Here is a 17,804-nt window from a genome sequence, read left to right as displayed (position 1 = left end):
ATCTCTCTCTCTCTCTCTCTCTCTCTCTCTCTCTCTCTCTCTCTCTCTCTCTCTCTCTCTCTCTCTCTCTCTCTCTCTCTCTCTCTCTCTCTCTTTTTTGGTAGAGATAGCTTATGTTATATGAATCATATATTGTATCACATATAATTGCACTTGGTTTGGTTATTCAAGCTTGGAAATTAAACAACGTTGAATATGACATAGTATTGTAAAAAAAATAAGCTATTTATTGAATATTTTACTGGTTAAAATTTTCAGTATTCTTTTTCCCCCTCTCACACACTTTCTATCTCATTCATTTTTTTTACTTTGTCGCAGAGGAACAAGATGAACATGTAAAAATAGAAGAGTTGCATAAACGGCGAAATTTTCTTGCTACGTTTTGTAAGCTGATTGTGTATAATGTGTTACCCACAAAAGTCGCTGCTGATGTATTTAAGCATTATGTCAGGGTAACTACTCAAGTCTTTTTCTTTGAAGTTGAAAAATTATGTACAATATTTAAAGATACTGTAATTGCTGCTATATATTGACCAATTATATGTTGCTGGATTTAATATATTTTTGAAGATTATTGTTTCAAAGTAAAAAGTAAATCCACTATTGATCAGTGTGAATATAAAGTTAAATGAAAATTTGAATACTAAATATATTATTGTACTTTTATCTGTTTATATATGTGACTAATTCTGTTATTTTTTTCTTTTTCTAAAGTATTATGATGATTATGGTGACATAATCAAGGCAACATTAGGCAAGGCCAGAGAGATTAACAAGGTCAATTCTGCTCGTACCATGGCATTAGCTCTGACAATGATTTTCAGAGAATTACAGAAAGATAACGTGAGAATTAACCGACAAAGTGTTGACTTCATTAGCCTTAAGGTGAGTTATGTTAATAATGGTGTCCTGTAAGGAACTTTTCTCTCGTTTCAGTACTACAAAATCTTAAAGAAACTGTACCTCTTATTTTGTCTTAAAAAGGTTGTCTTCATTGCAAGAATGCAGACTAATATATATGTAATGTATATTCTGGTTTGGAATTACAGATATTATGCTTAGAAATTTTTTAAACTTTTTGCGAGATCCTACACAAATATGAAGCCAAATATTTTATTATTAATACAAATTTTCAATTAGTTAAAAACTTATTTCAGTATCCATACCTGTTGAAATCATGAGATACTATATGCTGTCAACTTTTTACTTTCAGGAACTGGCTAAGCGTTTTGCACTTTCCTTTGGCCTTGATGCAGTGAAGAATCGTGAGGCCATCACCGCACTTCATCGGGAGGGTATATTGTTTGCAGTTAATCCATTGGAGAATCCTATAGATCCAACTGGTCCTCCTCCCAACCTGGCCTTCTTGGAGATATTAACCGAGTTCACAAACAAACTTCTAAAGCAAGATAAGAGAGTTGTGTAAGTTATCAGTTTTCATCACAAATCCATCGCTAACAATTATCCATTGATATAAGAAAGGAAATTGTAGTTTTTCAGTGGCATTGTTCATAAGGTGGACTTATTTCATAGTCTCATATTGCTTTAGATTTCCATTACTAGTGCCCGTGCAATGTCTTATGCTACTGCTATAAAACTCATCAATGTTTTTTATAACTAATCTGTTTATGAAGATTATTTTTTCACCTTTTCATTAACTTTGGTGTAATTTTTACATTTTGACTGTAGTGTAGTGATGTTTTGTAAACTTTTTATCGACTATTAAAACCAGATTTGGTCATTTCCACCTGATGAGGTAATGGTAGTCTTCATAAAGATTTATGTTAGCGATTTTAAAGAAGATCTAGAGCAGTGGTTCCCAACCTTTTTTCTGTCATTTCCCCCCTGCTCCCAGTTCAACCATCCTGATTTCCCCCTTCATGCCCTGCCCAGCCCTCATGCCCACTCACCTGCCTCAGAAATGGGCATGACACTCAAATTCTCCCCTTGAATATCATGTCTTTGAGAACTGATAGGATCATATCACAATTGAATGGCTAACAACAAATTGCTGCACGTACTATGAGGACATTTTCCGCTTGTTTTGGGTAGTAGGTAGTGTAATTATTTCCCCCCAGGAAGCTTCAAATTTCCCCCAGGTTGGGAACCACTGATCTAGAGGTTTTGTGCTTTGCATTTGTTGCATTCTGGTAACAAGTGCTAAGTAGTAAATGGCATGTTGGTTATGGCTTCAATGAAAGATAGATTTCTTCTTTATTTCGGTTTACCTCTTTGCTGGTCACCTGAACTTTCCTGCCAAATGAGCAGCAGATCAGTGAGGTTCCATTGCCAACTTCCCTCCCCAGGATTGGTGAATTGTAGGCAGACGTGGAGTTATTGTTGATGTTTTTTTCATCCATATCTGATTATTGGATTTCCAGATTACGCAGAGCATCTTATTATGCATATTTTCATGTGTAAGGGAACCTTTAGATAGGAGGAGTTAAAACATTAGGGGAAATTTTAGATAATTAAGTTCATATCTGTTGTATAAAATGACTCCTAAATTTAAACGTGCAGCAACAGATATCTTACCAAATATTGGTTATGTAATGATAATATTATTACCTCCACAAAGGAGGTTATGTTTTCACCACTGTCTGTTTGTTTGTCACCAGCCTAACTCAAAATGTTGCCGATGAATTTTGATAGAAATTTTAGGATATGTCAGAAATGGGTTATCTTTGAAGTGATTAGGTTTTGTCTGTGATCCAGATCACCTTCCTGATCCAGGACTTTTTTTTTTAAAGGATTCTCTAATATTGCAAGATTTTTATCAATATGGATAATTTTGCTTATTGGTCAAAACGTTCAAGTTAAATTTTTATGAAAGTTTCAGGATATGTCACAAATGGGCTAACCTTGTGGTTATTATTATTATTATTATTAAGGAAGTAAGGAAGGCCGGCGCAAGAATTGAAGAGACAGTGAAAGATGGAAATGGAAGGTTGTTAAAAGGAGAGGAGGCAAGGAAAAGGTGGGCGGAATATTTTGAAAGTTTGCTGAATGTTGAGGATGATAGGGAGGCAGATATAATTGCGGTTCCAGGTGTTGAGGTGCCAGTGATGGGAGATGAGAATGAGAGAGAGATTACAATAGAGGAAGTGAGGAGAGCACTAGATGAAACGAGAGTAGGAAAAGCATCGGGTATGGATGGTGTGAAAGCTGAGATGTTGAAGGAAGGGGGTGTGACTGTACTTGAATGGTTGGTGAGATTGTTTAATGTGTGTTTTGTGTTGTCAATGGTACCAGTAGATTGGGTCTGTGCATGTATTGTACCACTATATAAGGGTAAGGGAGATGTGCATGAGTGTTGTAATTCAAGAGGTATTAGTTTGTTGAGTGTAGTTGGAAAAGTGTATGGTAGAATACTGATTAATAGGATTAAGGATAAAACAGAGAATGCAATCTTGGAAGTACAGGGTGGTTTTAGAAGAGGTAGGGGTTGTATGAATCAGATTTTTACAGTTAGGCAGATATGCGAGAAATATTTAGCAAAAGGTAAGGAGGTGTATGTTGCGTTTATGGATCTGGAGAAAGCATATGATAGAGTTGATAGGGAAGCAATGTGGAATGTGATGAGGTTATATGGAGTTGGTGGAAGGTTGTTGCAAGCAGTGAAAAGTTTCTACACAGGTAGTAAAGCATGTGTTAGAATAGGAAATGAGGTGAGCGATTGGTTTCCGGTGAGAGTGGGGCTGAGACAGGGATGTGTGATGTCGCCGTGGTTGTTTAACTTGTATGTTGATGGAGTGGTGAGAGAGGTGAATGCTAGAGTGCTTGGACGAGGATTAAAACTGGTAGGCGAGAATGATCATGAATGGGAGGTAAATCAGTTGTTGTTTGCGGATGATACTGTACTGGTAGCAGACACAGAAGAGAAGCTTGACCGACTAGTGACAGAATTTGGAAGGGTGTGTGAGAGAAGGAAGTTGAGAGTTAATGTGGGTAAGAGTAAGGTTATGAGATGTACGAGAAGGGAAGGTGGTGCAAGGTTGAATGTCATGTTGAATGGAGAGTTACTTGAGGAGGTGGATCAGTTTAAGTACTTGGGGTCTGTTGTTGCAGCAAATGGTGGAGTGGAAGCAGATGTACGTCAGAGAGTGAATGAAGGTTGCAAAATGTTGGGGGCAGTTAAGGGAGTAGTAAAAAATAGAGGATTGGGCATGAATGTAAAGAGAGTTCTATATGAGAAAGTGATTGTACCAACTGTGATGTATGGATCGGAGTTGTGGGGAATGAAAGTGATGGAGAGACAGAAATTGAATGTGTTTGAGATGAAGTGTCTGAGGAGTATGGCTGGTGTATCTCGAGTAGATAGGGTTAGGAACGAAGTGGTGAGGGTGAGAACGGGTGTAAGAAATGAGTTAGCGGCTAGAGTGGATATGAATGTGTTGAGGTGGTTTGGCCATGTTGAGAGAATGGAAAATGGCTGTCTGCTAAAGAAGGTGATGAATGCAAGAGTTGATGGGAGAAGTACAAGAGGAAGGCCAAGGTTTGGGTGGATGGATGGTGTGAAGAAAGCTCTGGGTGATAGGAGGATAGATGTGAGAGAGGCAAGAGAGCGTGCTAGAAATAGGAATGAATGGCGAGCGATTGTGACGCAGTTCCGGTAGGCCCTGCTGCTTCCTCCGGTGCCTTAGATGACCGCGGAGGTAGCAGCAGTAGGGGACTCAGCAGTATGAAGCTTCATCTGTGGTGGAAATGTGGGAGGTTGGGCTGTGGCACCCTAGCAGTACCAGCTGAACTCGGCTGAGTCCCTGGTTAGGCTGGAGGAACGTAGAGAGTAGAGGTCCCCTTTTTGTTTTGTTTCTTGTTGTTGTCGGCTACCCCCCAAATGGGGGAAGTGCCTTTGGTATATGTATGTATGTATTATTATTATTATTATTATTATTATTATTATTATTATTATTATTATTATTGCAAGCTAAGCAATAAACCTAGTTGAAAAAGCAAGATGCTATAACCCCAAGGGCTCCAACAGGGAAAATATAGCCCAGTGAGGAAAGGAAACAAGGATATAAATTACAAGAAGTAATAAACAATCAAAAGGAAATGTGTTAAAGACAGTAACATTAAATTAGATCTTTCGTATATAAACTATAAGAAATTTTAAAAAAACAAGAGGAAGAGAAATAAGATAGAACAGTGTACTCGAAGTGTACCCTTAAGCAAGTGAACTCTAATCCAAGAGAATAGAAGGCCATGGTACAGAGGCTATGGCACTACCCAAGATTATAGAAAAGTGGGTTAATTTTGGAGTGTCCTAGAAGAGCTGCTTATCATAGCTAAAGAGTCTCTTCTACCCTAACCAAGAATTGTTTGGTGATCTCAGTGTATGAGGACATAGGAGAATTTGGAAAGAAAAGGCCAGACTATTCTGTATATGTGTGAACAAAGTCAAAATGAGCCAAAACCAGAGAAGGGATCCAATGTAGTACTGTCTGGCCAATCAAAGGACCCAATAACTCGATAGCAGTAATATCTTGACGGGTGGCCGATTTCCTGGTCAACCTACTACCTAGGGACTGAATATCCATCAATATATGTCAGCTGTGAACCATTGTGACATTTCATATGTATGTTCTGAGATATATGCTGTCAACCAAGGGTTGACGGTGGCGTGGTACAAGTGTGGTTTCTGGGGTCTTTGTTACGGCCCTTCCCTTTGATGAAGGAGTTATCTAATTGGAAGACAGCCTGTGAATAGTGGTTTCCACACGCCCCTGATGTATACACGACACTCACGAGGTGCTCGCGTGAGGGTAGTAACCTCTGCATTCCATGCTTTTATTTTTCTCTGGTATATTTGGAAGATTTATATCAGAAAAGGTAGAAAGAAGGACTTTTCACCGGGCGTCACAGGTCTCTCCCCAGAAATAGATTTTTCCTTCGTCAAAATCCCTTTTTTAGAAAGATTCCCAACAAATCGGTCTAGGTTAAGCAGTATCCTAAAGAATCTTGGTTTGCTTGTCAAGATTACTGATCTTTAGGTGCTCTAGTAGCTGTAGGTGATGCAGTCTAAACATATATTAATAAGTGAATAGGATGGTGGGTTTGTATTTGTGAACACAATTTGAAGACGTGAGTAATAAAAAAATTTGATAGAAGACTATTTTACCATGGTACAATCTAGACCTAGAGTCTAAGGTGCTAGATAACTTTATTATTATCTGACTTTAAATTGCCTGTCCTTCCTTTATTGACTCACCTCCATCAGTATGTGGGAGACAACAAAATGATCATCAGGGGAGGTTCATAGAAATAAACATAGTTTTGGTGATAAAATTTATTTCTATTATCACCTGATGTTCATATACATGCTCACCTGCATTTCTACTGTCTAGTTAGGTCAGGAGCAGCAAGTTTTGACTTTGAAACTGAAAAAAAAGTTTTTAATATTAGCTGCATATTGGTTTATTAGTTTACTGGAGGCCTAAGCCTATTGAATGGAAAGAAAAAGAGAAATATATAGTTCTGTGGTAAGGTCAATATACGCCATGCTTCTAACATCATACATATACCAAAGGCACTTCCCCCAATTTTGGGGGGTAGCCGACAACAACAAGAAACAAAACAAAAAGGGGACCTCTACTCTCTACGTTCCTCCAGCCTAACCAGGGACTCATGCTTCTAAAGAAAAGCATATTAACATCAGGTTACTTTAGAAATAAATTTTTTTATTAAAATAATTTTTTTTTTTTCAAAATTCTCAAGGCTATGGAGACACCTGTAATACTTGACTTTCATGTATTTTTATTTTTTCATGGTTTTGCTCAATTTCCAGTTTAGCATATCTGGATCGACGCATTGCTGCTGGTATGCCAAGTTCAAGGGGAGAGGATTGGCAACCTCTTCTTATGTATCGTAACTCCCTTGTTCATGGTGAAGGGGATCAGCCACCTCAAACCTCCAAGAGAGCATACACACGTAAACGCAAACATGGTAAGTAATGGGAAATTTTTTTTAATGGTTATTTTCTGAAGCCTTGTCTTTATTCTTAAGATCAGGTTGATCTTATATTCAGATTCTATTGATATGAAGGTTCAAATTACTACATTAACCCTTTTACCCCCAAAGGACGTACTGGTACGTTTCACAAAACTCATCCCTTTACCCCCATGGACGTACCGGTACGTCCTTGCAAGAAAATGCTATAAAAATTTTTTTTCATATTTTTGATAATTTTTTGAGAAAATTCAGGCATTTTCCAAGAGAATGAGACCAACCTGACCTCTCTATGACAAAAATTAAGGCTGTTAGAGCAATTTAAAAAAATATACTGCAAAATGTGCTGGGGAAAAAATAACCCCTTGGGGGTTAAGGGTTGGAAATTTCCAAAGAGCCTAGGGGTAAAAGGGTTAATGGTTATTTTCTGAAGCCTTGTCTTTATTCTTAAGATCAGGTTGATCATATATTCAGATTCTATTGATGTAAAGGTTCAAATTACTTCATTAAAGAACAATTGCTATAATTCTTTCTCGTTTCCTCAGTTGACGAGGATGATGATGATGAAGACGATGATGATGCACCATTCCAGTAAGTGGAATTAGTTTTAATTTGCATGTTTTCTATCTATACAAATGTATAGTAGAGTTTTAGTGTAGGATTAGGATTTAGAAATATACACAGTATTTTTTTCTTATAGCTGCACCTTAGTTATTAACTAACAAACTCAATCATTTCTTATTCTGCTGTGGGCTGCTTTCCTTATTGGAACCCTTCATTTTCTGGAATTCTGTTGGATTCCTAGGGTTGCAGCTTGCTTTGTCATGCCATGGATTATTTATTTTTTTATGTATTTTTGTGGGGTTGAGGTTTTTCAAAGAAATTATAGTTTTTGGGAATACAGGTAGTTCTAAATTTTTATTTCCTGATTATTTACATCCCAGGAGAGATGAAAATTATATTTTAATGGAAAACAGACAGAAACAGATTAGAGAAATCAACTTTATTGAATTGAAGTACTGTGAGTGCTTTCAAAGTTATTTATCAAAACTTAATGATGATTATATGTAGAGGTTGATTATTAGTTCAGTTTGTTTGAGGACTACTTGGAGATTTTTTCACCAATGTTGTTTTTTTCCGTGGTTGTCTCTGTGTTGTAACCTTTTCACCTTGTGGGTTCTTTTTTAAGCAACTAGAGGGATACATTTTTAACTGAAAGGGCGCAAAGTATCTTCAGTTAAGGGTCTTCAAATTTGTTTGATTAGGCAACCATGTTCACTCCAGTGGTAAATGATTAAGAAGGAATTAAATCTGGGTGACAACTGCCTTTTGTAGTTTGAGTCTTGTGTTCGCAATTAGGTGCACAACCGAGACACAGATTTAGGCTTTTGAATGTAAAGGTTTAAGTCTATAAAAATTTTTTTGAAAAGAAATTGGTGACAGTAAATTCTCTTGAGAACAATTAGGCGACAGTTTATCTTATTAGTAAACAGTCCTCTTTAGTTTGTATAGGTTGAAGTTTTCCCGATGCATAGGTTAAGACCATAAAAGGGGTAAAGTAAGCTTGTTCAGGTGAATAATATGCCCGATGAGCCTCGTGTAATGTTTAGTAAATTGGCTCCTTGGCTGTCAGTAAAATTGCCTATGATATACCACTTACTGCAAATATAAATAAATTTGTTGTAGTTTTCAACCAAAATAACTGATTCTCAAATTGTGTGCTTTGTCACTCTACAATGTTTCTTAACTGCGTTGCATAAATTTGTTCAAATGTGCACATATGTTTAATGTATGTTTATTTGTTCCTACACAAATACAAACCCTTGTTCTTTGATAGGAGTATGCATTCAGCGAAGCTGGATGTGGCTGTTAAAATTTCAACGAGGTGGCCACTGAGGCCTCTATTTTTCAGCTGCCGGATATTACCAATGTATTTCTGGCACCCTCAACTAGCTATTTAATTTTTTTCTTGTTTTAGATATAGTAATGCCTCACAACGCAAAATTAATTTGTTCTGGAGTGGCTTTTGTTTTGTGAAAATTTTGTGTTATTAGTCACATTTTACATGTAAATCACCTAATTCTTTTCAAGCCTTACAGAAACACCACCTTAAATTTTTTGATAAAGCTACAGTATAACCACAATGAAATACTGCACTGCCAAATACATTTGAACCATTCAATATACCTAAACTAACTGTTAATACCTATTGATTAAGTTGTGACGGGCCGAGAGAGGCTGCGACTAATCAGGGAGGATGGAAGCAACTGAGTAACTTTATTACAGAACATCAGGCAAAAAGGACAAAATGAGGGTTCAGGGGTTTGTCGGGTGGATAGACTTCCCTGCCACCCACCAGTAACAGCCGCCGGCATCTTTAAGTTTTTAACAGCCATACCGAGTCTCACTGAATGCATACTCCTATTAAAAGACTTGAGTTTGTGTAGTTAGGAAAAATTAAAAATTCTTTAAAAATTTGTAATTTTTCAATGAAGTTAAACATGTTTTTTTGTCTGCTTTCATACAGTAAAGTTTAAGACCCATATTTTAGACAATATTTGCTTTTAGAAAAATTTGAAGGTTTAGAAATATAAAATCCAATATCTTAGCATGAAATTTAAAAACATTAAAATTAAATTTGTTTAGTGACAAAACTAGGCTGTCTTATATAAAGGTTTAAGTTCATTTTTAGAGATGAAGGTTATGTTGGTATATCATAGGTAATAAATACAAACTCAGAAGAAATATTGGAAGTTTGCTGGTGCTTGCTGTTTCAAACTCTTTCATTCCCCTTTAATCTAAGTTAGTGATCAATATCTTAAAATTGTGTATTGCTTCCTGTTAATGCTTGTAGGTGATGGTCTAAGCATTTGCTTCTTTAACAATTCTGATATAATCTCTCTCTCTCTCTCTCTCTCTCTCTCTCTCTCTCTCTCTCTCTCTCTCTCTCTCTCTCTCTCTCTCTCTCTCTCTCTCTCTCTTTTTTTTTTTTTTTTTTTTCCTTTGGATGTCTCTGAAGCATTTTCCCTTGGATGTCTCTGAAGCATGAACCAATATCTGGTTATATTCGCAAGACTACGGAAAGCAACCTTTTTTTTATTTCAAAATATTGATTAGCATTTAGCATGATGCATTGTTAAGTTAATATAAAACAGAAATGTACTTATCTTTTGCTTCTTGATCATTGCTTTTTGGGAAGCAAAGTCCTTGTTTCATTTCTTGTTCATTCTTGTTTTATATTAAGCTAGTTTGTGATTTGACACAAATTTAATCCTTCCTTGGTTCTTCTACCGTCATGATACATTAGAGGAGCTCGCATGAATAAGATGGATATACTTGGTTTGATAAGCTTATCTATCTTGTGTATATATAAGTGAAATACACTATACATCTAATAATTGATACTGTATGATATAAAAATCCCTGTAGATAAGGTAAAAATTGATACTGTTCAATTTTTTACAAATATGTTCATTGCACTCTATTAAAGGCCAGCATTTGAAGAACCTAGAGAGACTAGTCGACCCCGACGCCGACGTCGCCTGGAACAAACTCACCCTGATATTATTGGTCGAATCATTCGGCACAAATGGAATATTGATGGGGAGGGAATCGATTGTACTGGAACTGTGTTGGGTATGTCTGCTCCTGGGACAGTACCAGAGGAGTCAGACGATGCCGGATTTGTCAGCGGTACATGTTATGACGTTCAATACGATGATGAAGATTTTGTTAGGCACTTAATTTTAGAAGGTGATTGGCAACGTGGAGATATACAGGTGTTGGGAAAGGCTCCCAACTTAACTTAAGTCTTAATTTCTTGGTTTTTATTAATATCCTGTGTATAGAAAATATGAGTTGAAGAGTACAGTATCCTGTTCATATAAGTAAAGAGGTATTCATATAGAAATTTTACCAGATCTATATTTTTGTAAGAAAATCTATCAAAGTAGCTAGATATTGATAAAAGTGACTAATATTGACTCTTGTCTATTGTTTTGTAGTACATGTTAGATGTGTTTTGTATAAGTAGCCAGTAATTTTGGCACAGGAGTATTCATTGTTGAAAGACTTTCTCGTAGATTGACAAGTTACTTTGTACTGTACTGTACATTAGTTGGCATCAATTTAGGAAATGACATCTTTATACTACATCCTTTTATGGATGGAAGGTGAGTAATATCTTATGCTTTTATTTAATTTTTCAAAACTGAAATTTATTGATTTACTCTGTAAGAATATTTTGTATAAGGTTACTAAGTTTGTATTAGAGTGAATGATGCAAATTTCATCTTGAGCTGTGTATTTGAAGATATTTAATTTGTGTTTGTTCGTTTAATAGACAACCTCGATTTAATTTCATATGTACATCTTCTATGCTATATCCTTTTAGTGCCTCCCTTCTCTGTCTTTCTTTTATCAAGTTTTTATATTGTTATTAAAGTTCTTATTGTAGACATAGGAACACTCTCTTCTTCACAATATAATGACACTAAAGTTTTAAGTTGCTTTTCATTTTATTTCTAAATTCAATCGCGCCTGTTACTATCTCATTGCATAAAAATGAGTGTTGGTACCAGCTATTGTTTTTAATGTTATTTGACTCGATCAGTCTGTCTATGACTCGTTTCATTCGCTTACTATTATTTTGTTATTGGAAGTAATTGGTGGAAGTCCTGAAAAGCCAGTCATAACAGCTATTTATTACTGGTTTGACATTCATTTAGGTCAACAGGATGGTATTTGACTTCTAATTAATCAGAAATTAGATTATTACTATTTATATACAGTATAGTACTTTACAACTTGGGAGCAGAACGCACTTTGATATTCTTAAATATCATAAAAGAGAAAGGTGATTGAATATTGATATACTGTACTGCATTAAGTATCATATATTTTTTTTTTCAAATCATGCTTACTGAAGTAGAATTGTCTCTTTCATTATTTTCCTTAACTTTAGTATTTCCCTCTACTGATTTTGATTTTCAGTTTTGAATAGTTAAAAGACTGCTTGCCAGTTTAGTACAATGCAAGAAACTGCTATAGTTAATGGCTTTTTGAGTTTTATAATAACATTAAACTATCAGCATCATGTGGTTTGCTGATTTGCTCTATAGTTAATATGGGTTGTTGCTATAATGTATATATGCATATATATACACTTATGTACTTCTTATGTACAGTAAGTGATTTATAAACAAAGGATAAGTTCTGTTTTTCAACATCATAAGAAATAGCAATAGTTCTTGTGTGAAGTATTGCAAATATGTGCGAATAGATGGTTACAATGTATGACTTCCTTAGTTAATGAATTTTTTATTTGGAATTTAGGAAATCATACAAGTTTCCAGTTTTGACCTACCCTATTATTTTTGGTGTCACTTTTACAGTACTGTAGTAACAACTTCTAAATTGTGGTTGTTTTACAGATAAAGTATATATTTGAATTGTAAAGTACCTATTTCAGATATTTATATTTTCATATTCAAAACTAATCAGAATAGAAATTTAGTGGTAAGTTTATTCAAAATGCAATTGTATTGTACAAATGGTTTGTAAATAAATTTTTTGATAGTACTATTCTTAATAAACATTTTTATTCCTCATAAAAAGCTTCACATTGTAAATTATGTCTTTGATATGTTACTTGTTCCAGTGCAAATAGAAACCTTAGCCTTTTACATAGAGATAACAGCAAACTGAACTACACGCCAGGTAAAATGTGGTCGAGAGTTACAGACTGGAAGTGTGGAAGCCGCCTATAGGACAGATGTTATCACTGGCTGGATTATTTTGGCAAACTTTTCTAATTCTTTCTTTTCAGAGTGTTAGCAACTGTGAGTGTTCAGTGGTGATGCCCAGGGGTGTCACATAGTAAATGCGTCGCCTTTATGAGTTCTAAGGAGATAGATACTCGCCTCTTGTGCCTTGCTTACAGAGGACACTCCTGCAGTCAGGCCTCTCCTTGTGCCGAGTGTTGAGAGTAGTCAAAAGTCTCAACTTCATCTTCTGACACCCAGTACGGTGCCTTCCGACCCTTCCCTGTCGGTCTCCAATGGGAGCCGGTCGGGTAAGAGTGGGAAAAAAGTCTCGACTTCATCTTCTGACGCCCAGTACGGTGCCCTCCGACCCTTCCATGTCGGTCTCCAATGGAATCCAGTCGGGTAAGGGTGGTGGCCCTTTAACTTCAGAGCAAACCTCGGGCCAAGTTGACCTTCCCGATTCTCTTGGTGAAACGTGAGTGCCTTCACCCAGTCGAAGCCTTCTTTACAGATGGATAACATCATGTGTGGTGGCTCTCCTTTTGACTGCAAGGTCCTCCTTTCATGGAGCGGTTATTGGAGTTGCTTGCTGTGAGGGTACTGCAGGAACATTGTTGCTTCTGCATGAGAGGAGATGTCATTGGCTGTTCTCTCTTGAGGACCTAGGGACCCCATGATTCCTCCTCCTCCCCCCCCCTTGTGAAGTATCACTAGCGAGAACGAGTGCCTTCTCCTGAGCATACTCCAGACATGCTTTAAGCATGCATCCTTAAGCGCTTACGATCACTTGACCATCGTGCTTACAGGGGGAGGAGCACACTGCTCGCCCGAGCGTGTCTGCAAGGTTGCTCATTAACCTCTGCCTGATCCCTTTTGACTAGATACTGAAGAATCTAGACTCGCCTCAGGAGAGAAGAATGGTAGACTTGCCTTATTTGTGACCACTCCTGAGACCGGCCAGGTACAGTATTGGAGAGGGATGATATTGATTTTGACGACTATGATGATGAATCAAATGTTAACCTTCCTCAGCTGGCCAGACCTAAGGGCCTGGATACTGAGGAAGTGTGGTCAGAATCTACCTTTTTGCCGGTGCTAACCTGCATTTGTAGGGTTAATGGCCTTGTAGATGCACTTTGCTCTCCTCCCAAGTGGAGGAAAGATGTTGTCGATCGACTGTCGTGCACCTTGGGGCATCAAAGCACATCTATAGTTTCCCTAGTCAATTCTGCCCTCAGAAGCGTTAGACAAGGTTGATATACTGGTCTCTACAAGAAAAGATTCCATAATGAGGAAGTACAGTCGGCCCTCACTTTTCGCGTGGGTTAGGTTACAGAGACAGGTGGGACAAGCGAACAGTCACGATTATGGGTTACCCTAAGGTGGGCTAACTCCTAACCTAAAATCTCGCTGCTATTGCCAACACTCGTATAATTAGCCTAATAAACTGCTTAATATTGTTTTTACTTGGTTTCTATCACATTATAGTGGATGGGTGGGTTAGGTTATAGAGACAGATGCGATAAGTGAAAAATTGCGATCATGGGTTACCCTAGGGTGGGCTAACTCCTAACTTGACCTAATAACTCGCTACGATTGCCTACATTCGTATAATTAACCCTCTGAATACTGCCTAATGTTGTTATTACTTGGTTTCTATCACAGTGTAGTTGTTTCTTTCTAGAAAAGGGATTTTGACGAAGGAAAAATCTATTTATGGGAAGAGGCCTGTGACGCCGGGGAGATAGGGTGCGCCAGCCGGCGCATTCCTCCCAAACCCTGACACCCAAGGCCGGAGAGTAGCTCTCGCCTCCCTGAGAGATTCATCATCAGCCTGAAAGAGGAGAGGGGAATTAATGATGAAGCCAAAACTGAAGTCAATATATAAAGAGCAATTAATTCTTCGCAAAGGATATTAACAGGGACACTAGAACCAACTTACCTCCTCGCTCAGGAGTAGGGCTGACAGCTCATAGCAGAGCATGCATGACTCCGGAAACCATATCGTATAGGGGGCTTGTCCCGGTTCCCGAGAGAAGGATATGGCGCAATGGGCATGGGCCCGGCATAGATCATGGCCCATGGGATCAGTAAAGGCAGCGGAGCAGCCCCTGGCAGTGCAGCGGACTTTCTGTAAAAAGAAAGAAGACATAAGTCTGGATGTTCCTTGAGATTCTTGTCATTGCCTTATGAATCAGAAACACTTAAATCTTAATTATGTGTGAGTATGGTAGTAGCTAACACCTTAATAAATTAAGAAATTATAATAGAAACCAGTAACCACGTAGCATGAATCTCTAAACTTCATCGGTATCACACTGTTAACTCCGGTTCTGGAGCCTGCTTGATCTCTGTTTGTACCGGAGGTCCGGTAGCAAAGGCCCGTCATCGTGATATCGTGACCGTCTCCGGTACGATAACATTAACCTCAATGAATGAGTTATCTCCAGTGAAGCCGGAGATACGATGAAAACGGGGGCCTTAACGGTGTAATTGTGATCAAACATGACAAAGGTTCGTGTGTAAAAGGCTTCAGCCGGGGTCCGAGTGCCGGATTTCACCGTTGCACTCCAAAAATCTGCTCCGGAACGATAACTAGTTCTCACCCAATGAGTATCCATTATAGCGGAGCATAACTCAAGGCGGAGCTAAGGGTGTCGGTATAAAACGACCCCAAATAATGACTCATACACTAACGTACCTAATAATAGTGTTAGCTATATTAACAGTAACCACATCAATAAATCGTTTATAATATTAAACGTACTATCATAAACTCTGATACTGAGAGGAGGCCTGAATAACCCGTGATCGTATAAAAACGGAGAACGGGAAATTCACCTCTCTTACTCAAAGAAAACGAGAGAAAGGATAACTCATACCTGTAGAACAGGAAACGAGCACTCTATGCTTTCGCTCTCAAGGTTACATATTAAAAATTAACATCACACAATAAAATAAGAAAATTAATAAAATTGATTGCTTTTTCTTAGTAATAGTAATAACGAAGAATAACGACAACGTAACAAATAAACAAGGATATAGTCTAAAACGAACTCTCCAGGGTACAAATTAACAGACTAAATCGCTACTATGCTTCAAAACGCTATCTTTAAATCGCTATTCTTCGTAGGTCCAAATTGGACTTGCAAGCAAATAAATACCATAGTAAAAACTAATAATAATTAATGATAACACAAAAGGCCATAAAACGTAAGTGATATAACCTAGCTGACAGAGCACCAGATGGGCAAAAATAACTAGAAAATTTACCGAAGCGAACATACCCAAAATGGCTGCCGATACCTCGGCAGGACAATCGCTTCCAAAACTAAAAACCACCATATTGGAAACAGAACAAATGCCCGGTACTGCCAAAACAAACTATGGTACTTAACATTGGTAAGGGTGAAGTAACAACGTCAGTCATGTTGAAATAACGAGAAACTCTTCGAAAAATCACTGTGCCCAAACAAAACTTGGCTTGATGCAAGTCCAATTACAGAAGGATGTCCTAGAGGGCGCGCGTGGTAGGTGTCGTTGGGGAGTTCAACCATGTTCTCTAGGGCCTGTCGCGGCCCTCCCCATTGATGAAGGGATTATCTAAATGGAAGACAACCTGTGAATAGTGGTTTTCACACGCCTTTGTTTAATACACGACACCTACAAGGTGTTCGCGCGAGGGTTGTAACCTCTGCATTCCATGCTTTTATCTTTCTCTAGTATATTTGGAAGATTTATATTAGGAAAGGTATAAGGAAGGACCTTTCTCACCGGCCGTCACAGGCCGCCCCAGAAATGCTGTATAACACTCACTGATACTTAACTGTATACAGTAATGACTCCTCCTCTTCTTTGTCTGCATCTTTTCCCACTTCTATGTTTCTGGCCAGCATTCTCCATCTACCTCTGTCCCACACTTCATCACTGGTTAATCCCTTTGATCAAAGGTGTTTCGTTCTGGAGTGGCTTTCGTAAAGGGATTTTTTCGTATTGAGTCACATTTGACATGCAAATTGCCTAATTCGTTCCAAACCCTACAAAACATCACATTAAATCTCATTATGAAGCTACAGTATAACCACAATGAAATACTGTACAGCCAAATACATTTGAACCATTCAATATACCTAAACTAAATGTTAATTCCTGTGAATTAAGTAGTTATTACAACATAATGTAATAATAAATGGAAAATAATACAATACATACAGTACAATACTGTAGTGTTCTAGTTACCCCTATTATAGACTACAGCTACATTTTCTGTTGTCTGAACCCATTTTCTTCAACTGTGATGGGTGACTATTTTATTGCCGGTCTGGCTGGTAAATCTCTTTTCTTAAAGTGGAACATTTTTCGATAAGTGAGTCGTAAAAATATTCGCAGCTTGAAAATTTCGTAAGCAGTGTATTTCGTAAAGAGAGGTATGACTGTATTACTGTAATATACTACAATCACTACAGTAAAACTTAACTACTGTAAGTGTTCCCTGTTTTCGTTTGGACGACTTGATGCGCCTACATTTACAATAATCAACATTACTGTAATTCTGTACTGTGCTAAATGTATACAGTACAATTTAAGATTAATTATGTGTACTTTATATATTTTATACAATGACCACTAACCATTTTCGTATGTCAAACGCAGCAATCTTGAAACGTGGCGCAATTCCTGAAGGTCTTCTCTTTCCCAGTAATCCAACAACCAAGTAATAATATTTATCACATCTACTTCAATGGGTTTGAAAATTAAAAGATAATGATAAAAGCATTGTTAGTTACGTTATAATCATTGCGTAAATGCATATAGCCCAATAACAAAACAAAAAAACAACTGTTTTGTTTGTATTTCAATCATTATACGATTTTTCTACTTACTGTACATAGAAGTTTGGAGAGATTGACTCAACATATAATATGCTCAGTATAATACAGTAGTATACTGTAGTTGTGTGTTTAAGTAAAATAAAAATAAGAATTGGTTTTATTTTTACTGTACAGTAAGTAAAATCCTTCGCTTTCGTTCAAATAGGACTACAAATTCTGCAAAGAGATGGCGTAGATTTTATGTTTACATTTTCCCAAA

The 17,804-nt window shown here is 37.3% G+C and overlaps 1 protein-coding gene across 2 annotated transcripts in view; it reads left to right on the top strand.

Annotated features, from left to right (window-relative positions):
- SA1 (stromal antigen) overlaps nucleotides 1-17,804 on the top strand; it is a 156,283-nt gene that overhangs the window by 85,034 nt on the left and 53,445 nt on the right. The window contains exons 17-22 of one of the 2 annotated variants that reach the window (XM_068349696.1): nucleotides 319-452; nucleotides 715-885; nucleotides 1,214-1,422; nucleotides 6,788-6,945; nucleotides 7,494-7,539; nucleotides 10,439-11,471. In XM_068349696.1, the coding sequence (XP_068205797.1) occupies nucleotides 319-452; nucleotides 715-885; nucleotides 1,214-1,422; nucleotides 6,788-6,945; nucleotides 7,494-7,539; nucleotides 10,439-10,757 (1,037 nt within the window). In that variant the 3' untranslated portion in view covers nucleotides 10,758-11,471. Of the gene's footprint in view, nucleotides 1-318; nucleotides 453-714; nucleotides 886-1,213; nucleotides 1,423-6,787; nucleotides 6,946-7,493; nucleotides 7,540-10,438; nucleotides 11,472-17,804 lie in introns of those variants that run through there. The other variant, XM_068349695.1, reaches the window with a different exon arrangement.

This window comes from Palaemon carinicauda, chromosome 26 (genome assembly GCF_036898095.1).
Source record: "Palaemon carinicauda isolate YSFRI2023 chromosome 26, ASM3689809v2, whole genome shotgun sequence".
Taxonomy (NCBI): domain Eukaryota; kingdom Metazoa; phylum Arthropoda; class Malacostraca; order Decapoda; family Palaemonidae; genus Palaemon; species Palaemon carinicauda.
Note: the sequence above shows the minus strand (reverse complement) of the source record. Positions and strands in the feature narration are given on the sequence as shown.